We start from the raw sequence: 24237 nt of genomic DNA, 5'->3' as shown, positions 1-24237 counted from the left end.
CTCTCACAAGGCTGATTAGAGGTACTAACCATAACACTTATGAGACTTAAAACAAGCTAATTGTGGATTCTTCTCACATTCCACATTTTAAACTTCCAGACTCAGACCAGGCCGGAGCAGAAAAAGTAGAATTAGGGTGAGAGGATTACATTTTAGGGAGAAACCTAAGTCTTGTATTTGTAGTCTCCATGTCTTTAGATATTTATGTGGAAGTCACATATGATTTCAGTATCTACATCAATAAGTAGAATTTATTATTTTCAGATATATTTAGTATTTATTGATATTACAAATAGTTATTATCTGAGTTATGTACCCTTTTATTTATATCAGGAATCAATTATTTAACAGAAGGAAAGAAGTCACTTGTTTAAAAAATGTTCCCTGACTCACAATATTCTGTAGTAATGTGATGTTTTATCTGTGGAAGGCTAAACCTTCCCTGGAAGAAGAAACTGTAAGAAGTAATCTGCCTAATGGAGATCACAACTTCAATGACCAATAGGTGACCAAATTTCGGTAGCCTTGTAATGAATCCATCATTCCCTCTGCCATGTTACCTTCTCTCTTCACTATTATAGTGAATTGATGTCTCCACGGAGTCAGTCAGCAGTCCAGAATTTTGAGTTATTCTAGGCACATAGAATTTCACCAAATCATGTAAATTGCACATTTTCACTTCTTATGAATCTGTCCCCTCATATCATCCCTATAGTAGAGTGTTTGTCCATGCCCTCATCATCTCTTTGGGCTAATGAAATGTCCTTCTAATCATCCATCAGTCATTCTACTACCCTGCCTAATGGCTCCATGTCATCAGCTGACAAAGTAGAACATCATAAAATTGGCCATAAAAGGTCCATAAGATCCTACATAATTTGGCCCCTGTCTGCTTCTTTCATCTGATTTTTTTCCAGCCTCTAACTTTGAACACTAACTGCAGCCATTTCAAATGTCATAGTTTCCTAATCACACCAGGCTGGGTCCTGACTATTTTCTCTGTCTGTCAATTTTTTTTTTTTTTTTTTTTTTTGAGACTGAGTCTCGCTCTGTCACCAGGCTGGAGTACAGTGGCCCAATCTCGGCTCACTGCAACCTCCATCTGCCAGGTTCAAGCGATTCTCCTGCCTCAGCCTCCCAAGTAGCTGGGATTACACGCACCCACTACCACGCCCGGATAATTTTTGTGTTTTTAGTAGAGACAGGGTTTCACCATGTTGGCCAGGATGGTCTCGATCTCTTGACCTCGTGATCTGCCCGCCTTGGCCTCCCAAAGTGCCTCTGTTCATGTTGTTTTTTGCCAAAAGTTATCTCTATTCCCCACCTTCCTTCACAATGCCCGTCTCTGGCTGGGAGACACATACAGTACTCATTTGTCAACATTCAGCTCAAATGGATAAAACTGACCATTCTTTCTTATGCATCTTGTGTACATACAGTCTTTCCTCAGCAGTTGTAGCACTTTACTGTATATGCCTTTCTACTTGTCTATTTTTCCAGGTTGAAATGAAAGCCTTTCAAGTGTAGATCCTCTGTTTTATTCATTTTTGTCATCTTCAAAATTTGGAAAGTTTTAGAAAAATAGTAGATGTTTTAAAAACAAACGCTTACTGAATTGGTGGATAAAGTAACAAAAGTCAATACCTGAGTTTTCAATAGGTATTTCAGGTGGAAGTCATATTTTTTGATGAGTGTTAAGAGACATTGTCTGGAAAATAAAAAATAGAAACTTTGTTTAAAATTGGGTAGGAAAACTTATATTACCTCTAGCACAAACATTTATCACAAATTCTGTTTTGCCCATGATACTATCATAGGCATGTTATAAAAAGGATTATTGTTGACATAATTTTAAAAACATCTCAGAAGGGTGCCTTATAAAGTTTGTATAACTTGATAGACTACAAACATATTTGAAAGTCTTAGAACTCCAAAGAATTCATGATAAATTAACCAAACCACTCAAAGGCTGATCATTATATACAACTACTCTTAATTCAAACTGTAAGTTGCAAAGGGATTCATAAGCAGATAATGGCATATATTAACATCAAGAAATATTAAGTATGGCATATCTTGTAGAGCATTGCATTTGGAATTAATGGCTTATATTTATAATAGATTGAGTTGTCTCTGACATCAAACCTCTGCATTTTTCTTTCCTAAGCTTCTCTTACTGCTGCAGCTTTATCTATGCTTAGGGAGAAGACATGCAGTTTGAACAGAAATTCTTCTGAGCTTCGCTGTTCAAAAATTATTTTCCCAAACATTATTGACTTTACCTTCTTATTTGTCTTGAAAACTCCTGACTTAAATTGAATCATAAGTCACACAACTCAGAAATGCAACATTAAAAAACACACCATTATTTTTACAGTAGCTGCATTCTCATTTTTTTACATTATCACTTTAGTTGGAGTCCCTCTGTCAGTTCAAAGACAAAATGCATAGAATATGTAAAAGTCAATGAAAGGAGAGGAAAATAATAACTAAAGATTTGGGCAATGGCAGTGTTTTTTGTTTTGTTTTGTTTTGTTTTTGTTTTTGTTTTTTTGAGACGGAATCTCGCTGTCGCCCAGGCTGGAGTGCAGTGGTGCGATCTCGGCTCACTGCAGGCTCCCTCCGCCGGGGTTTACGCCATTCTCCTGCCTCAGCCTCCCGAGCAGCTGGGACTACAGGCGCCTGCCACCTCGCCCGGCTAATGTTTTGTATTTTCAGTAGAGATGGGGTTTCACCGTGTTAGCCAGGATGGTCTTGATCTCCTGACCTCGTGATCCGCCCGCCTCAGCCTCCCAAAGTGCTGGGATTACAGGCGTGAGCCACCGCGCCCGGCCAATGGCAGTGTTTTTATATAAAACCTGAAACTATTAGTACCACGAAGAATGCACCCACTTCAGCACTTTGTTTTTGGATATTGTGTCTATTTTATAGAAAAAAACACTGGGAAGTAGTGAAGGTGAGTGATTTGCTCAACTTCCAAGAGGAAGTTGAGTCATAAAAGAGAAGGGCTGAAATCAAAGCCCTTGCCATCCAGTGCTTGATTTTTTTTGATGATCCAATACGGTGTTCTGAGGAGGGCAGGCAGGGAAGCATTGCATCCCCAAAAGTAAAGTTCTACAGTGGCCTTTATGAGGCTGAGAATGTCTCTGTGTTAGATACCCTTTGAGAAAAATAAGGGGGGAAGGGTCAGAACATAATGGAAGTGGAATAAGCACTGATTGAGAGTTAGATACTTGGTTTTAGTCATGGCTATGGGAATAAATATTTGTGTGATGGTTGCCAAGTGTTTGAACTTCTGTTTTTAGTTTCTTTACCACAGACAAAATCGCACTGGGAGATGGCATCACCCCAGACTGTAATCCACTTCCCTGGGATTGGAGGGAAGGGTGGAGGAGTAAAGTCTGAAGCTAGGCTGTCCCAGACATGTTTCCTCTACTCCTTACTACAGCAGAACTTTTGCTTTGCCCTGAATGAACCCTCTGGACTCCTGCAACTGCACACTGGCCATCAAATGTCTGCTAGGGGGCAGGCAATGGCAGGGGTAAGACAAGAACAGAATGAAAGCCTCCTTCTCTCACTCTCTTCTCACAGCCTTGGCTTGCCTCTCTGTGCCCCAGGTAGTAGTGACTTAAAAGGTGCAACAACCCTCCACCAACCCAACAAAGTCCTTTGTGTCCCAAGGATTTCCTGCTTTTTGAAAAACTTCCCATATTTGAGGTGTATGTGTGTTTCTCTCCCTTTCTCTCTGTTCCCCCCACCCCTGGGTAGATTTATTTTGGAGAAAGGAAACTACAGTCCTTGTTTGTATGTTATACAACACAAATCTATAGCGGAATTATGTAATTACCTATAAAACAAAAATTTGTATTAGATTATGTCTAAAATCCTTTCTAGTCCTAGCTATTCTATGATTTTATGGAGTGAAGGTGGATATTTTTAGGGGGAAGGGTGGCAGAGAAGGGCAATGGAAAAACACAATAGTTTAATGAAAGAAAATGTCCTTTGTAAATTTCAGGCAGACCTGATTTTAGTCCTGCCACTGATGACCAGAATGGCCTTAGGCGAATTATTTAGCCTCTCAGAACTTCAGTTTCTTTAGTTGTGAAACAGGATAATATATACTATCACAGAGTTTTAGAAAGAATTACATGAGATAATATATGTAAATATATAATAACTTCACAAAAACATTACCAAACATAGTCACTAAAAACAATTTTAGCTCATATTTTTATTTATTTTTTAAACTTAATTTTATTTTATTATTATTTTTAAATTAATTTTTTTTTTTTTGAGATGAGGTCTCACTCTGTTGCCCAAGCTGGAGTACAGTGGCATGATCTCAGCTTACTGCAACCTCCACCTCCTGGGTTCAAGTGATTCTCCTGCCTCAGCCTCCCAAGTAGCTGAGACTATAGGCACATGCCACCATGCCTGGCTAATTTTTGTATTTTTTGTAGAGATGGGTTTCACTGTGTTGGCCAGGCTGGTCTTGAACTCCTGACCTTGTGATCCGCCCGCCTAGGCCTCCTAAAGTGCTGGGATTACAGGCGTGAGCCACTGCACCTGGCCAATTTTATTTTATTTTAAGTTCTGAGAAACGTGTGCAGGATGTGCAGGTTTGTTACATAGGTAAACGTGTGCAATGGTGGTTTGCTGCACCTATCAACCCACCACCTAGGTATTGAGCCCTGCATGCATTAGCTATTTATCCTGATGCTCTCCCTCCCCCACAACTCTGACGGGCCCCAGTGTGTGTTGTTCCCCTCCCTGTGTCCATGTGTTCTCATTGTTCAGCTCCCTCTTATAAGTGAGAATGTGTGGTGTTTTGTTTTCTGTTTCTGTGTTAGTTTGTTGAGGATGATGGCTTCTAGCTCCATCTCTGTTCCGCAAGAGACATGATCTCATTCCTTTATATGGCTGCATGGTGTATATGTGCCATTTCTTTATCCAGTCAATCACTGATGGGCATATGGGTTGATCCCATGTCTTTGCTATTGTAAATTTAGCTGATATGTTATATCAGCCTTTACTTTAGAGATTTATGACCTGTACCTCCCACGCTACATTTTCTACTGGTTCAGCTCACAACAACCTTAATTGCAGATATACCCAAACTCCCAGTTTAGCTACCCAATAAGTCTATTCTTCCAAATAATACATGCATACATTTAGATATAAGAATGAAGTAGGATATGTTCATTTGTTGTCAATCAGGTTTTCCAATTTGAATTTACATTCCTGTATTTATGATATACCATTTATTTTCAGGGAGTTTCAGAAACAAGTAGGAGATGGTTACCTTTGAAGTATTAATATTGTTATACAAAGAGCTTAAGTGACATATGCAAACCCAAATTCACAAAATGAATCAGGAAAACAAGTCCTTGAAAATGTAATAACCAGCAGCAGAGATTTTTTTAAATGAATGTTAGAATGTTCTGGAAACTGTTAGCAGCTCTTCAAATATGTCTGAATAACTTTGAAGAATGGGTAATTATTAACAGAATTTACCTATTAAAAGTACAATAGCTTCCACAGTCCCAGTGAATGGGCAGTTTTTACAATCAACTGAAAAATACTGAGATTTGACATTTGAGAACTCAATCAGAAAGTAGTCTTGGAACAAATATAAAATGTCTTACCTGGATACTTTCCAAATATGCATAAATTCTAGAAGTTGGTTCAGATAAAACTGACTGTGGTCCTCTTCATGCTGTAGACAGCAGAATATACTAATATTTATAGAGTGAATAGGAATGAGTACCAGATAAAAATAGGTCCGTAACTTCCTGCTGTCATTTTATTCACCTATTTTGATAACCCTCATTCATCACTTTTACATTTTGTCTGAAAGACCTTACAAGACTCTCCTTAACTATATAAGCCTTTTCAAAAGTAAAACAGAAATCTGAGCTTTGGTTGAGAATAAACCTGAAAGACAGTTGAAAACATCGTGGCATCACCAAGGTCAAACATTAAATTCTCCTACTAAGTATGAAGGCAGATTTTTTGCCACCAGTTCTCCCACATACATGTACATTTTGTTTTCACATTTAGGCCATTAGTGCTATGGCAGTGTAAAGCCTGACATTTTGCCAGTTGGGTGGGCAGACACATAATCAACTCACACACGCGCACACACACACACACACACGCACACACACACGCATACCTTAACTTCTTGACTAGCTCTCCTGCAACAGGGCATTCATGAAAACCCTTTGCAAGTATGCAGAGAATGCAGTTTGTCTCATCATAATTGCACGATTTCACCACACGGTGGCATTAAGGTTGAGATCTGAGTGGGTCCCTTAATGCCTAGGTTGTATGTAATCTTGTGTGTCAATACACACACAATCTATTTTTAAAACTGACTATTAGAGATTCGGACAGAAAACATCAGAAGGAAAATCTTTATATGGCCCAATGTCAAAGGTAAATTAATTTTTATATTGGTTTGCTTTGTGAAGAGGAAGAAGGAAGCTAAGTTAGATGGAAAGAATAAGGTCACTGTTACAAAACAATATTTTGACTACATGCTGTGAAAAAGAAACACTATGTAGAATGACTGAGAAACGAAGATGTGAGTCTTACTTTCTAGAAATTTACATGTAGAGTCACTGGGACAGCTAAAATAAAAAGTGTGATAGTGACAAGACAATTTGTTTCTGTGACAGAGAAAGCTAAACTGTAGTCATGAAAAGTATAGTAAAAGAAGAGGGAAAATACAGAAGTGAAAAACAGTAAAAATAAAAAAATAAGATTTGAACTGTAATATTTGGCGCTTGTCTTCTTTCAGAAGTTAAAACCAAAGCAAGAATATAAAGAATATACTTGTTTACATCTTTCTATGAAGCATAATCATATTCATTTAAAAACCAATGTATTTGGTTTCCAGAAATATTTTCGGTATTTGTCATAGTACCTTTTGCTAGAAATTTTTAAATTTAAATACCTCCATAGGCTGGAGGAAAAATAACTTTGTAAGGTACATGTATTGGAAACATTTTTTTTGTTACAATTATTAACAGATCTTGAAAAAAACAAAAGCTGGAGGAAAATTCCTGTAGTTGTCCATAAAAAATAGTGTGCACTTAACTTTTCCTTAAAGCTGAGGCCATACCTTGGCCTTAAGGAAAAAGGAAAAAGTTAAAATTTTTTTCTCATACAAAAATCTATTGCTGTAAATTTTCGTGAATGTTCCCCTGAGCTATAAGAAAATCTTGATTTTATGATTAATATCTACAGTGTTGGCAATACTTTTGATCAAATTTGAGATAGACAAAAAAGGAAACAAATTTAAAAATATTAAGTTATTCATAGCTAATCAAGGTAGCAGCTTTAAAATTTTGAAACCTTGGATGATTTCTAAAGATCATCAACCTGCTTTTTATTATTTATTTATTTTTTGAGACAGAGTCTTGCTCTGTCACTCAGGCTGGAGTGCCATGGCATGATCCCGGCTCACTGCAACCTCCACCTCCCGGGTTCAAGCGATTCTTGTGCCTCAGCATCCTGAGTAGCTGTGATTATAGGTACGCAACACCAGGTCCGGCTATTTTTGTAAAGATGGGATTTCACTATGTTGGCCAGGCTGGTCTCAAACTTCTGACCTCAGGTGATCTGCCCACCTCGGCCTCCCAAAGTGCTGGGATTAGAGGCCTAAGCCACTGCTCCTGGCCTGCTTATTTTTTTTTTTGGAACAACTTTCTTATTCCCTTGAAATGAGGATTAAATTATACTATTTCAGTATAATATTATCAAGTTTAAAATAAAAATATTATTTAAGATGAATTGAGCTTTGCACAATTAGAAAGCTCTAAAGTATCTACTGCGAGGCAATGGTATCAATAAATTTAATATAATGATGATAGTCATATTCCTAGTATTATGTGAAAAAGAATACTATCAAGACAATTTTACAGTTTTATTAGAAAGATTATAATTGTTCATAAATGTTTTACTTACAGCTGAAATCCTGAAAATCACAGAGAATTTTGACACCACTATAAAAAATAAAACTGAGAGAACATTTGCTATCTCCTTATGATGTATATATAAAATTAAATATACAAATCAAGGGTTACTTATTTTAAATAAGGCAATTCAGATAATGAAGATGAGACACAAGTTGATAAACTGTTTCAGTTATATTAAGTTAATCAATAAATCATATACATCTTAGAAAGAAAATTTTATAAAGCTTACCTCAAAACCAAACCAGTTTATTTTTATTTTCTTGTTACATATAGAAATTTCAATTAAGACTAAAATTTATCCTGCTCTATGAGTATGAAAGCTTACAAGAAAAATTGTGATATATTAAAATTGTTGCTATATCAACAAAAGTCATGATACTGCAGTGTATATACTGTTTTGACATAACACACAAATGTCCATCTCTCTCAATATTTCCAACACAGTGAGTAAATTTCTAAATGTTTTAATGCAAATTGATGTTAATAATGTTTTAGAATTTTTAATTATAAAGGACCAAAATAGCACACAGTGAAACATCCAATTTTATGACTTCAATAGCTAATACTTAGGTAGTTATACTAAGTGCAGGCACTGACTTAAGCTCTTCATTTATATTTCTCAGTTGAGTTCTCATAATAACCACATTAAGTAAGAACTATTATTATTCACATTTTTTGATGAAGAAATTAAATGGGGAATTTAACAATTTGCCTAAAAGTGAACATTTGAAATTGAGCAATATGAAACCAGAATTTTTGCTTTTTTATAGAAGGCTAAATGAACAAATTTAATATTCCTCATTTCTAACTATCAGAGCTAGGCCTATGTGCTCCAGGATTTAGACAGAAAAACAAGCACTACCACTAGCCCCTCTTACCCATCTGCATTAGGTGCTTCTCTCAACTTTTAGAGCTGGCTATGTTTTCTTTCAGAGCACATATCTCCATAGGACTTCATTATATATATTTGTTTATTGTCTGTCTCTCAACTAGGATGTGAACTCTACATTCTAGAAAAGGCAAGTACTATGAATGTCATGTAACAAGTTTTATTTGTTAAATTAATCAGTTGTTACTAGATTGTATACACTGTATAAAGTACTTATCCCAGTTCCTGGAAGTAAATCCTTAAAGTTTTAATAAAATGTAGTATCTTCCCCTTTGAAATGTAATGCGAAAACAAAAAGACATCCTGAAACTATCAAGACTTGGACCAGGCACGGTGGCTCATGCCTGTAATCCCAGCACTTTGTGGGGCTGAGGCAGGTGGATCACGAGGTCAGGAGTTTGAGACCAGCCTAACCAACATGGTGAAACCCGTTTCTACTAAAAATACAAAAATTAGCCAGGCATGGTGGCACGTGCCTGCAATCCCAGCTACTCAGGAGGCTGAGGCAGGAGAAGCGCTTGAACCTGGGAGGTGGAGGTTGCAGTGAGCCAAGACCACGCTGCTGCACTCCAACCTGGGCAACAGAGCGAGACTCTGTCTTAAAAAAAAAAATAAATAAAAAGAATCAAGACTTAGAGAGATGGAGATACGGAGTGCCTTTTTCATATTCTGCATGGAAGTTACCCCTGCTTTTTAATTGGAAATCAGTGCCAGTTGCATCCCCTGAACCCCTGAGGGCTGAGATCTTATTGATATTGCTCACTACTCTAACTACGCATTAGTATTAATGTGTAGTTAGATCTTATTGATACTGCTCACTACTCTAACTATGCATTAGTATTAATACACAGCATTAGTATGTAATACACAGCAGTTACATAGCAAATACTTATTGCATGAATGGAGGATATAGAAATATACAAATACATTTGCCATCAGGTGTATTATCCATTATTTTATTATTATTATTATTATTTTGAGACAGAGTCTCGTTCTGTCACCCAGGCTGGAGTGCAATGGCGCGATCTCGGCTCACTGCAACCTCCGCCTCTCGGGTTAAAGTATTATCCATTTTAAACAACAGCATCAATATTAGCAAAAGTTGTGGATGAGAAAAGGCATTCATACTCTTTGCCTATGAGTTGCTGAATTATCCAAGAATTGGTGATTTTACTGTAGGATGGATAAGCTTGTAAGTTGAACCATGAAGCATCAAAAAGAACTATGTAACTTAATTCCCACTGTGATCCAAATGGCATATTGAAAAACAGGCATTTCTGATGAGAACTACACATTATACACCCACAGATAACAATATGCTTGTCCCTGGACATGACAACAGTGGTGATGACAGCAATATGATTATCTCATCTTTTTTTTTCTCAACATTGAGGGTAATTTGAAGAATCTTAAGTTTAATATTGACGGAGTCAGCTATACTATGTAACTGCGCTGGCTGACATTACCATATAGTGTGATCTATAGCCAGATAGTTTTGCTCTGATCTCAACACCCTTATTTACTAGCTGTGCAACTTTGGATGATTTAAATAATCTCTTGACTTTTCAGTTCTTTTATTTTTATAAGATAGAAAAATAGCTGTATTTATTACTTCTTTGCTCTTGGGCTACTGTCAATTAATTCATTTAAAGCACTAAGAACATCACTTGGCACCTAATATATACCATATTAATATAATATATAACCATATATAATATGCTTAGTTATTAATCACCTATCATGCCCCAGACTTTGAGCTACATGGATATTGCTGTGGAAAAAAAATTACACATACACACACACACACACACGTGGATGCATGAAGCTAGAATTTTGACCAATTACCCTGAAACACACATCCAAAACCTTTGAGAATATACTGCAAATTCTGAGTATATTTCCCATATAAGTTGGTAGGAATGCATGGGCTCCAAAGACTCACTGACTGTGCTCAAATCTGTACTTCTCTGCTCATCAGTTTCATGATTTTAATCTTGGGAAAGTCTTGATACCGCCCTGTGATTCAGTTTCCTTATTTTTAATAGTGTTTACCTTATAGAATTATTGAAAAGATTAAATGTGATAGAAATGTTAAAGTCTTAGACATGTATGTATGCCCTATATCAGAATAATAGAGTTACAAGAGTTTTTAAACAGACCTTAATTTACATGAGTCTGAAATGTTAGTGATTTGTTAATTACTACCAATAAGTTATTATTTTAGCAGCATCCAAATTAGAATCATACATTTTATCTTCTTCCCCCATGCTCCAATGAAATATGATGATTTCAGCTTTTTTTTTCTCAACATTGAGGGCAATTTGAAGAATCTTAGGTTTAATATTGACAGGGTCAGTTGCACTTTATAACATTTTTTTCCTGGAGATTTCAGATGTATAGCCTTGGAGCTGTCAACAGCAGCTAAGTTGAGCATAAGATCCAAAAGATATTTCTAAACAACTCTCTTTTGGCCTCATTATGTTGTGTTCCACATTGATACATTGCAACCTAATGTACTACCTGAAATTTTCTTATGATGAAACACTTCATACTAGAAAAAAAAGAAATCATCCACTGGAAATCTGTTACCTAATATAAATGACAGGGTGAGAGGATTTTTGCTTAAAGCAAGTAATTTGAAAATTCTACAGATAAAAACTGCCATAATATCAAAGTTCACTGCATACTGTGCAGTTTGAATTGGAAGTAACTCACAACATGACAGAGGGAATAAAATTCGCATCTAACAGCATGAAACTGTATCGTTAAAGCACAGTCATCCTTTTCTAGGTAGCTTTATTATATATATTATGAAAGTTTATCTGTCCTAATTTAAGCTGTGTTGACATAAACAGTCTTCACAGAAAACAAGTTATTTTTCTGCCTTCAGTGATTCCCCTTTACATTTTCTATTTCATTTACTTCTAAGAAGATACGTGAAAAGTATAAATATGATAACCTTAATAAATGTCTCACAGATGATTTTTGAAAGAAACCAACAGATTTGTTATACTCAGTGTATTAGTCAGCCTGGGCTGCTATAACAAAATACCAGAGACCGGGTGGCTTAAACAACATACATTTATTTCTCTTCGTTCTATAGGCTGCAAAGTTTATAATCAGGGTCAGAGCCCTTTTCCTGTGTGCAGACAGCTTCCTTCTTGCTGTATCCTAACATAGTGAGAGGAAAGAGAGAGAGAGTCTTAGAAAGAGAGGGAGAGGGAGGGAGAAAGAGAAAGACAGAGAGAATGCTCTAAACCCTTTTTATAAGGGCACTTACCACCTCATCATAAGGGCTCCGCTTTTATGACTTCATCTAAACCTAAATACCTCCCAAAGACCTCACTTCCTAATAATATCACCCGGGGCCTCAACTTATGAATTTTGGGGGGACACAAACATTCAGTCCATAACACTAAGATTGCAGTAATGTGTTCATGTTATTGCATCAGTTCAAATCATTAACAGTTATTTATATTTAGATAAGATATTTCATCATGTTTCAATGAATATATTTACATAAACATGTATTAATTAAGCTATATAATTCCAAGTTGGCAATAGTTCAAAAATTAGAAATATTGTCCTTAAAACTGTCAGTTTGCTAATTGAAACCAATGCTAAGAAGGTCTTACCTTTCGAGATAGCTTTCCTGGAGCTTCCCTACTTTTCTGCAGGTGGAGCTGAATAACAGATTTATCTTTTTGAAACAATTTGTGGCTCCCCAAACAGTGGTCGCTAAAGGAGAAAAAATGAACACAATCATATCCTCCCATAATATTCCCAAATACGTGTTTTCCTCTCTGACTTCATTTTCTTTTATTTTTGGAACTTAGTTTGGTAAAAGCTGAGTGTGTGTGTGTGTGCGTGTGTGTGTGTGTGTGTGAATATATATGCATTATATATTTTTGTGTATAAATGAATAATATGACAGGAAATGTAGATATATAGATATAAATGATGAAACGTGAAATTATTTTTATGTGCATTAATAAGTTAGAAAATGATTAAATGATTAGACACCTTTAGAATTATCACAATAAATTTTAACAAATAAGACTTTGCATATTCTAAGTTAGTTTTACCCAGCCATCTCAGAGTTCAAAGCTGATGACAGCATGCTTCTGGGTGGTCTAACTGATGCCATTATGTCTGTGTGGGGACCTTGTCTTAAGAAAGCACTGGAATGTGGTGAAAATGTCATGAGCTTTAGAGACAGTTTTACTAGCTCGATGACCTTAGGAAGGCCAATTAAACTAAACCATCTGAAACCCAATATTTTCTCTTTTAGAGTTGGAATAGTAATGTCTACATCAAAGGGTTAGCAAGCAGAATAAACAAAAAAAATATACCTATTTCAGAAATTTCTACTGGCATTATTATATTTCTTTGTCTTCCTTCCTTTCTCTTTCTTTTTTTGCCTATAAATATTTACCAAGCACAAATTAACTGAAGAGCACAATGAATTACTATTTTGCAACATTTTTCTTATAAATAAAATTTGATTGTTCTGTGAAATGAAGGGCTTCTACTATATAAGTCCCTTTACAGCTTTAAATTTTGATATCTCTGGTGACTTTTAGTCACTGAGAAGAGGATGAGTTATGTTAATGTACATTGTTTAAAGGACCTTAAACATGAAGGATTTCAGGAGAAAAAAAGTATATTAGATACTTGTAATCCTTAGATGATAATTTTACTTGTATGGAAAATTCAGTAAATATTTGGGATAACTTCTTTCCAACAATGCCAGACAAATAGACCATTAATCTGTAAAATGAATTAACAAAAATATATAGAATTATGTAGAATAATTATATAGAATTTACTATGCTATGTAGTTAATTCTTTTTAAATGTTTCTATTTTAACGTTGCTTTAATACTTAAGAAACTTAGTACCTATCTGCTAGCCAAAATGGTGAATGTTAGTGTGTTCATGACATATGTTCAATGCCTGTTCCTATCCCAACTGTTAGTCTAACCTAGATTCTTGTCCCTGGGGTATCCATAGGGCTCTTACACTGTTCCCTAAGTTGTTTTCATGGCCAATCTAGACAAAAGGCATGTCCACTGCTTTTCTTCACTTGTTCTTGGAACTACTGATTTCTCCTTCCTCCTTCCCAAAGGTCTGCTTCAAGGGCCAGCCTCACAATCTATCACATGTACTCAAGTTCCTGTCCTTTCATCTCCCTCTGCTCAAGTCTTTTTTCCATGCCAAGAGCTTTGTTTTCCTGTTCCTGCTATGGGAAGTGACTTAAGAATAGTGGCCCATCTTGCTTTCAAAGATTCCTTTTCTCTGTATGTTGAAGTCTTGATACTGCACTCTGGACACTAGTGCAATGACTTCAGCCTCATGTATGGCTACTGCGTGCTTACTTAAACTGACTTTCTTTACTTTATCCACCTGTGTGTATACTTCTTCCTAGAATTGCCAGATAATATACTTGATGTCTAGTGTGATGGTTAATACTGAGTGTCAACTTGATTGGATTGAAGGATGCAAAGTATTGTTCCTGGGTGTGTTTGTGAGTGTGTTGCCAAATGAGGTTAACATATGAATCTGTGGATTGGGCAAGGCAGGCTCATCCTTAATCTGGATGGGCACAATTTAAACAGCTGCCAGCATGGCTAGGATAAAAGCAGGCAGAGAAATGTGGAAGGACTAGACTGGCTTAGCCTTCCAGCCTACATCTTTCTCCCATGCTGGATGCTTCCTGCTCTCAAACATCAGATTCCAAGTTCTTCAGCTTTGGGACTCTTGGACTTTCATCCACAGACTGAAGGCTGCATTGTCAGCTTCCCTACTTTTGAGATTTTGGGACTCGGATTGGCTTTCTTGCTCTTTAGCTTGCAGATGGCCTATTGTGAGATCTCACCTTGTGACAGTGTAAGTCAATACTCCTTAATAAACTCCCCTTTATATATACACATCTGTCCTATTAGTTCTGTCTCTCTAGAGAACCCTGACTAATACATCTGGTATCTATAAATTACAGAGAAACAATGAATGAATATTTTAGTATATATTTCATGCAGTATTTGATACATATTTACACTAAAGGTGTGTGTATACATGTATGTACACATATACTGTAGTATTAAAATTTATTTCCAACTGTTTCTTTGTATATTTTCATACACACACACACACACACACACACACACACACCCCTTTATACCATATAGGTGTATATATGTGTGTGTCTCTCTCTATATATAGATAGAGATATATAGATATAGATAGATACATAGATATAATACGTTAATACTGTTTATATCTGTATATATGTGTGTGTATATGAGTATATATATACAGCTTTAATATAACTACATATAAAATACTACATGAAACGTATACTAAAAATATTTATGACTTTGAAATAAAACTGGATATTCTATATTTTTATTTGCTACATCTGCCAATTTTACTGCTTTCAAAAACTAGGTCTTAGTTCTTTCCTTACCTTTGCTTCATTGTGTGTGTCCTTGTGTGTGTGTGTGTGTGTGTCTGTATGTGTGTGTATATGGTGGAATCTGGCACCATAATTATCAGATTGGGGATAATAACAGATGTTGAAGGAGTCTTTTTCCTCTATAATTTTTTTCAAATTACATTATAGGAATATATTCTCATGGGATACATCCAAATTTTATTCAACTCTGCAAAATAAAAGAGATAAGAAAAATTCTTCCCTTTCCCTTTTTCTGGAAAAACTATTACCAAGAGCTTATTATACTTTCTTTGTAGACTGAAATAAATAGGTAACACAAAAATTTCTGTTATAAATGAGACAATCTTATTTTAGTCATGTCTCTAGCCTATAAATTCCTTTTAATTCATTTTTGAGACTTTGACTTTTAATCAGAGAAGTCTCAGCTATCCAAGTTATAGTAATGCCTTCTGCTATATTATTTTCGGTTTATATTAACTATATTTTTTCTTTTAGAATTATTTCCTTTCATTTGTTGGGATTATTTGAGCCATTTTTGAGTCTCTTCTTTCTCTATTTATCTTTAGAGGCTTGAGATTCATAAGCATATTTTTACTTTCTGGTGGTCGCCTTTTTAAATGAAAATGAAACATATCTTAAAGCTTTTCTATTGCAATCTCAATTTAATTACTATGTGACAGACACTCTGAAATAAAATTTAGAGCTTAATATGACTTCAATTCAGTTCTCTCTTAGAACCTTACAACTGCTCAAGTAGAGATCACTTCAAATATTAGCTCCAGATTCTTTTATCACTTACTTGATGAAATATAAAAAGTAGTAGATTAGTTGATCAAAAAAGTTAAAGTTGGGAATTATAAAGAAGACAGATATCTTAAAAATAGTTTATTTTTAAACTAAACATAACTACATAGCCTCTTACTAGCCAAAATTCTGATATTAGCATCAAGTCTTTGCTATTGGATGAAGGGTCAGTTGATAACGATTTTGTGTCGTCTTTCTGATATAAAACAAATCTATAAGTAATTATCTTTAATTGCCTATTCTACTTTCTTAAATGTGGAGCAAATTCTTAGAGTCAAAGAACAACTTGAATGGAAAATCATTTTAGATTTTTATAATTATTTTTCTAGTCTAAGTTGTTTCCTCTACATTGAATTCAGCAACAATAGATTTTAATGGCTCTCCTTTATTAATTATCTTTTAAAAATTTTAACTTAATTTTCATAGAAACACTGACTTTCTTCACTCATATTTCAACACTCTGTAAATACTTCATTTACTTACCTAAATAAAATAACAATAGAACTGGCATAAAAAGTTTCAGGAATAAACACAACTGACTCTAGGTACATTTGCAACTCAACTTACAGAAGCAAAAGTGCATGGGCATAATATACTTTATAGTAAACTATTATGCTAGAGAAGTAGTTATCGAAATGTTGTCTACAAAACCCTGGAGCTACAAGAGACACTTCCAGGGTGTACATGCACTTGTAGGAAATAAAAATCAGTGTCACTTAAAAATATCCTTGATAAAATGGTAAAAATTATTAATTTTGTTAAATCTAAATCCTTAAATACATGTGTCTTTAATTGTCTATATGAACATATAGGAAAAACAGTTAAAGCACTTCTGCATACTATAATATAGAAGTTGTCTTCAGGAAAAGCTCTCTTGTAATTGCTTGAGTGGCAAGATAAGTAACTTTTTTCATGAAACAATTTTATTACATGAGAGAATTACAGGCAAACTGTGGTTATTCAGACAGGTGTTTGGCAGTCAAAAATGAACAAGCTAAGCTTGTCACTTTAAGGAAAACAACTTCAGAAATAAGAATTTTGTAAAATTTGTATTTTCCACTATGAGCTTGCCGGCTAACCAATAGTTACAGACTTTTCTGGTGAGAAAAATGCTAATATTAAAAAATGGACTTTTTGATATTTTATGATAAAGTATGGAAACATTTGGAAGATCTGCAGAATCCAATGAACATATTTGTCTAAATGACAATCCACGATGCTTCAAATCTTGCATGGGTAAAAAAAGGTTTATCAATAGGGCAAGACAGACCAATGGACTCTAAGTAGCCTAGTGTGAAAATTATTGATTTTTTTAATATTCCACATTGTATCTAAATTTTAAAAGACTATTACTTGTTGATTTTGGTGTAGTATCAAAGAAAGATGTTCACAATTATCTGAAAAGACTACTAAGATATTTATCTTTTCTGCAAACCATATTTGTGTGAGGCTAAATTTTCTTTATATACCTCCATTCAATCATCATAGGGCAACAGACTGAATATAAGAACAGTCAATGGTCTTAATTAAACCAGACATTTAAAAGATTTCTAAACACATAACAATGCTACATTCCTCACAAATTATTTTTGTTTTGCAATATATAGTATTTATATTAAAAATATTTTATGTGTATTTACATGTAATAAGTTTATCATTTTTAATTCAAATAATAAATGCATATTTTAAAAATTTCTCAATTATAATTTCCAACATGGTAAATATTGATAGACAAAGTCCACACAAATTCTTTTTGGGGTACTCAACAATTTGTGAGTTTAAAGGGTTCTGAGACCAAAATGTTTGATAACTACTCTTCTAGAACAAACAATGAATTATGGGCCTTAATCATTCTGTTTTGTAAAGGAAATAAAGAGTGTTAATACAGCAAGTCAAGCAAGCAGAGATAGATAAAGGAGCCTCTACTAATTTCTTTTCTTTTTTTTTTTTACTATATTTTAGAACTTTTTAAGTAATTATGTTAACCATTGATCTGTATTCCATAGGGCTTCATTGTTTATTTTGTTTATTTTGTTGAAGTACATCTTCAGATAATTTTTTAGAGAGATAATTTATGGACATAAATGTTTTTATTTCTGAGAATGTCTATTTTTACATTGTCCTTGAATGCTGGCTTATTGTTAGTTCTAGAATTCTAGGTCAAATTATTTTCATAATATAATATTGTACTAGAAATCAGTTAAAATTAAATCTCTGCTGTTGTTTAAAGGACATTAGAGTTTCCAATAACCGTCACAGTTTCTAAGAGCTGTGAACTACTCCTTTTACCACTATACGTGGCAAGACTACAATTTTGATCAGTTTGTGTTTAATGATATAGAGCTATGCTGTCTAGTATAGCGGTTAGTGAATATAAGCAGCTACTAATCACTTGCAATGAGGCTACTTTTAATTAAGATATGCTATAAATGTAAAATACACACTAGATTTTCAAGACTTGTCATATTAAATAATGTGAAACATCTCAATGATTTTCTTTATTTTGATTACACATTAAAATGATAATATTTGAGGTATATTGAATTAAAGAAACTGTAGTATTAAAATTTATTTCCACCTGTTTCTTTGCATATTTTGTTAGTGTGGCTAGTAGAAAATTTAAAACTCTTATGTGGCCTACATGATAAATTTGTTAAATGGTGCTATCTAGAGAAAATGAAAAAGAAAAGAGAGAAAAAGCATTAAATAATAGAAAGAAAGGTGGGAATTTAATAAGTAAGTGCAATAAAAAATGAATTTTTATTTGAGAATTCTAGATATCAAAAAGGGTAAGAAGAAAGGTTACCATACCAAGAGAAAGAGAAATGAAAGGCACGGACCGTAAGGTGGGTAGTGTGGAGAGAAGGGTTGTGCTCTAAGAAAAGGCCACACTGGGAATTACAATGCTTATAACATGAGCACAGGAATTATCCATTTAAGGTTGTACACACCAGGTGTTTTTCTCAGTCTGGTAACATTCCAAATATGAGCACTACCGATGTTTTATTTAATAATCATCTATAAAACTTCAGCTGTTAAATGAACTGAATGTCTGTGATACAATAAAAAGTTTAGGCTTTTTCTTCCCATATCCTAGGAAATCAAACTTTCTGTATATTAATTATTTATTCTCTCTACACATATTTGATTCCATCTATCTGCTAGTTAACTATCTTAGGAACTATTAGGAGTATACTTGTCATTTAAGATGAACACTAAGAGGCTGAATTCTTGCACATAATTACCCTTATTTCCTATTCCTAAATAGCTCATGTTATTTTAAAGTATTTCTGAGGCAATATGTTTATATAAAGAGAGATTAATGACCTTAACACCAAAAAGTGATAAGTACTCAAATTTGTCTTACGAGCAAGTAAGCATCCTAAATAACATTCAAACTATGAATATTGATTCTCATTGCCCTAGCTGCTGCTTGTAAACCCACATTTAAAAGCGATGCTCTTTCATTGGAATAAATACTTACGCTTGTTTTATATAATTTGAATTAAGCTAAAATGTTCTTTATTCTTACATGTAAGAAGTAGTCACAGAGGTGTATTGTGAAATATTAAACTCATGTATAGAAAATAAACGATTTCTATTTGATTTTGTAAATATTGAAAACCAGGATTGCTGACAGCTTCTGAAGATATTTCTTTAAGAAAACTCAGTAACTAAGCTGGACTTAAAATCTTTGGGATAACTAAGTCAGAAATGTAAGGCGAATATAACAAAATATTAACATAATATTAGTACTGTAGTACTGCTCAGAGTATTTTTCAGATAGCTATGTGTATGTGCACACTTGGCACATGTACACACATTTGGTATGTGCCCCTCGAAAATTTCTACAATGTTAAATCTGCCATATCCTTAATGTGAGTAAACTGGTCTTTGCAACTAATAAAATAGCCCTGGATTTTGTGCTCAAAGTGGTATTTGGAGCTGACTCAGCATAGATAAAGATCAGTGATACGTTGTTTCACTAAACCAGTGCTTCTTGAGTTTATTGTTATTTTGTCTTCAAGTGAGCTATGAATAGGAAAAGTCAAACTTTATGACTTTTGAAGAGACAAGAATAGGTTCAATCCTAAAACTAGGGCTTTTAGGCATGAGGTGGTTAGTAGAGGAGGGTCAAGCTTTTGAACAAAAATCCTGTATGGGACATAAATTGATACCAACAGCTAATGCTCAAGAGGGATTTGGACCAAGGAGATCTGAAACTTTCTATTCAAATGCCCTATTTTTCTTAAGACTTCCTACAAGCCTATAAAAAGGCAACTATCCCTAATGCCTCCTCTCTCAAATATGGTTATTTTTCTTCATACATATAGTACATATGCATTTGTTAAAATTCAAAAAATGGAACATTCTGCAAAGAAGTTTTTTTTTTAATCTGGAAAAAAGTTTTATAACAACTCTCAAGTTTGCAATGCTCTCCCTACTAAGTTACACAGTCACAAAAGACAAGTAGTAACATAACCATATAAATGAAGTTACTAAGAAAGTCAGTAAAAAAATATAACAATGGTGAAACTGTAACTTTGTTTCTTTCACAAAAAATATATACTGAGCCCCAAGGAGCTCTTTTTGTGGGGGGTATGGTATGCGAAATTTATAAAATTTAGTAATTATACCAGGAGATCAAATATGCAGACTTCATTCTATCCTAAGCTTTTATTATTGTTTTTTCCCACAAAATCTCCAGAGGAGAAACATCCTACTACAGACTTTAGAAACAAAAAACAATAAATGAGTAATGTTTTGTCTTATTAAGGTGATTTCAGCTAATTTGAAGTAACATGTAATTCAAAAATTCTCTAATCACTTTATTTAAGAAAAATGGAGCATTGGGTCATTTAAACTTTTATTAGTTCAAAATTGGGAAGATTTAATAATTCTTACCTTCTAAAAATAGACAGTGCTTTTGTGTAACAAAAATAATGTGACAGCTGTATTTTGGTATTGTACATCTACAATAATATTAAATTATGTACCTACTTTCACATGTAATTTGCCATGTCTTCTTGGAACACTCATGCAACAGCTTCGAGGTTCCTTTGACCAAGTTTATTAGTTAATGATGCTTGTGCAATTCAGCTTTTTAAAAAACTTGGGGCTGAAATATGCTGTCATTTTTACAAGTAGCTTTTAATCATAATAAACAAACTTTATTTAGCACAAGGTCTTTCTTTGGGATTTCACTCTCAAGTGAAGGTGTATACAGAGTATCTACATATGAGGACATTTGTTCTAGCACAGAGTTATTGAATTAAGACCAAATGCAGGTTTGTATGGTGTGCTATTTTTGTGGTCATTAGCTATTTACTGAAGATGTAAACCAAAGTTAATTATAGAATATTAGGTGAAGCACTATGAAGGAGATTAAAAAAGAAATTAAAGTCATTCAAGAAACTCTTATTGAATGATTTATTAACAGAACACACTTTTTTACTGTGTGTGAGATAGCTCAAAGTTATGATATGTTCCTTTCTATCCTCCCATGGTTCTGTGATTTTATAAGTGGAGGAGTAGAGTTATGTAAAAGAGAAATGCACTTTACCTATTTCTTTGCTCAAAGTAAGTCTTAAAAGTTGGAATGAATTTTAATATTTGAAGTCTTAGGCTGTAACAAATTTGCTGGAAGTAATCAATTCGTTCAAGTTTGCTAAGTGAAATCTTTAATTTCACTGAGAAGAAAAAAGACTCTTCTTCCCCAGCAATATATACAATGCAGTTTTACTGCTAATGAGTATAATCTATTACTTAAAACTGTATGTATTATGACTTAGTCTTTTTCTCACTGGTAATTAATAGTTTTATTTTTACTCTGAGTGCAAGACTATTTCAATTTATAATCAAATGTTTAATGAACAAGTTAATATAAATTGGGCCAGGCGTGGTAGCTCACGCCTGTAATCCCAGCACTTTGGGAGGCCGAGGCGGGTGGATCACTAGAGGTCAGGCATTTGAGACCAGCCTGGCCAACATGGTGAAACCTCATCTCTACTAAAAATACAAAAATTAGCTGGGCATGGTGGCATGCACATGTTGTCCCAGCTACTCAGGAGGCTGAGGCAAGAGAATTGCTTGAACCCAGGAGGCAGAGGTTGCAGTGAGACGAGATTGTGCCACTGCACTCCAGCCTGGGTGACAGAGTGAAGACTCCATCTCAAAAAAAAAAGAATAAATTAATATAAATTGTCATGAGATTAGTTAGAACTTTTTTAAAAAATGGAAGTTTTTTGAAAAGGATTATTTTAGAATTTTAATTAAAAGGATTTAATTTTGTAAAACTATTTTTGTACTCTAATAAAAAGAAGGCATTATCTCTACTAGGAGAGTCCTAGAGAGAAAAACAAGACTCTCAAGTAGATAGGAAGATCATTCTAATCAATGCAGGTGATGAAAAAAGAGGTGAATACTACCTTCTTAATTTAATTTTAAAATATATAACTATTTACAAGTAAAATTTTTAATCACTGTAGAATTTCTTTTTTCTTTTTAAGAATATGTTTTCAGCATTCAATTCTCACATTCCTTGACAACCGTCAATGAAATAATAAGAAAAATTGTTTCATTTAAATCAAATATATAAAATTTGACCATCCTGTAAGCAATTGGCCCAAACAGAATTTTTAAAAAAGACTATCTAGTATTTTCTCAGGAGGCACTTCTGGTTTACTACTGACAATGCAATGATTATTTATTCAGCAAAAGCTTTTAAGTACAGTAAATTTTATTGTTTTACATAGAAGCTAATAAGAATTATTTTTAAGTTAAATGAGACAGAAAGACTTACAATAAAATTTTTGAGATAAGAAATTACTTAGGCTGGGCGTGGTGGCTTATGCCTGTAATCCTAGCACTTTGGGAGGCCAAGGTGGGTGGATCACTGGAGATCAGGAGTGAACCTGACCAACGTGGTGAAGAGCTGTCTCCACGAAAAATTCAAAATTAGACAGGCATGGTGGTGCGTGCCTGTAATCCCAGCTACTCTGGAGGCTGAGGCAGGGGAATCACTTATAGCTTGGGAGGCCGAGGTTGCAGTGAGCCAAGATCGTGCCACTGCACTCCAGCCTGGGAGACAGAGTGAGACTCTGTCAGAAAGAAAGAAAGAGAGAGAGAGAAAGAGAAAATAGAGAGAGAAAGAAAGAAGAAAGAGAGAAAGAGAGAGAGAAAGAAAGAAGGAAAGAAAAGAAAGAGAAAGAAGAAAGAAAGAAAGAGAAAGAAAGAAAGAAATTACTAAAATTACATACGTTAGGCCCATCTACCACAGCCTGCTGCATCTGTGTGCACCACTGGGGGGTCTGAGGACAGGCCTGCTCTGGTTAGCACTGCCCCTCCACCCCATGCCCAAGCCTAATGTCTCGGACCCTGGGAATCACCCTGCCTCGTCTGCCACCCAGCCATGCATGTGCACCAACAGGAAGCCTGACAAAAGACTTAGCCTGCCTGCAACACAGCACCCAAACATATCCATGGGTCTGGGAATCACTGCATCCTGCCCATCACAGCTTGTATTCCTAAGTACCATTGGGGACCCTGAGGACAGTTCTGCCCTATCTAGTGCTACACCCCTGGTGCCCAACTACACTGCCCAGGTCCCTGGGGATCATGCCACCCTGTCTATGCCTGAACCACACCAGCAAAACATCAGATGGCCTGACAAAAGACCCACCAGGACCCAAGCATGCCAGGTGGGGATCTGGGGATTGAGCTACTCTGCCTACTGTTTCTGGTGCACATGAACACCATCAGGGAGCTGCAAAACAGGCCCAAAATGCCTGTCATCAATGCCCAAGCACTCTATCCAGAGCCTTGAGGATCGCCCTGACCACCCATAACATTCTACACCTGTGAACACCATCATAGAGCCTGAGGACAAGCCTGAGTTGCATGGCACCACCACTACTGCTGAAACTCATTCATTCACACAAGCCACTGGGGGACTTAGGGATTGGCTTGCCCACCTTCTCACTGCCACTGCTAGCACCAGTGTACCAGTGTGAGCCTACTGGGAGCCTGAGTGTTGCTTCTTCTCTGCTACTTTCATTGCTGATTGTAGGCGCACTGCCAGGGGCCCCAAAACCTGCCTATCCACTCAGC

At 35.1% G+C, this 24237-nt stretch overlaps 1 protein-coding gene across 2 annotated transcripts in view; it reads right to left on the bottom strand.

Annotated features, from left to right (window-relative positions):
- The window catches only part of PIK3C2G (phosphatidylinositol-4-phosphate 3-kinase catalytic subunit type 2 gamma), a 400993-nt gene that overhangs the window by 331721 nt on the left and 45035 nt on the right, over positions 1-24237 (bottom strand). For both annotated transcript variants that reach the window (XM_024256898.2, XM_024256899.2), the window contains exons 6-8: positions 12507-12609; positions 5646-5716; positions 1645-1708 (exon numbers count right to left, since the gene is read on the bottom strand). In XM_024256898.2, the coding sequence (XP_024112666.2) occupies positions 1645-1708; positions 5646-5716; positions 12507-12609 (238 nt within the window). The remainder of the gene's footprint in view (positions 1-1644; positions 1709-5645; positions 5717-12506; positions 12610-24237) is intronic.

Source organism: Pongo abelii, chromosome 10, assembly GCF_028885655.2.
Source record: "Pongo abelii isolate AG06213 chromosome 10, NHGRI_mPonAbe1-v2.0_pri, whole genome shotgun sequence".
In the NCBI taxonomy this organism is placed as follows: domain Eukaryota; kingdom Metazoa; phylum Chordata; class Mammalia; order Primates; family Hominidae; genus Pongo; species Pongo abelii.
This window is presented reverse-complemented; position numbering and strand designations above follow the sequence as displayed.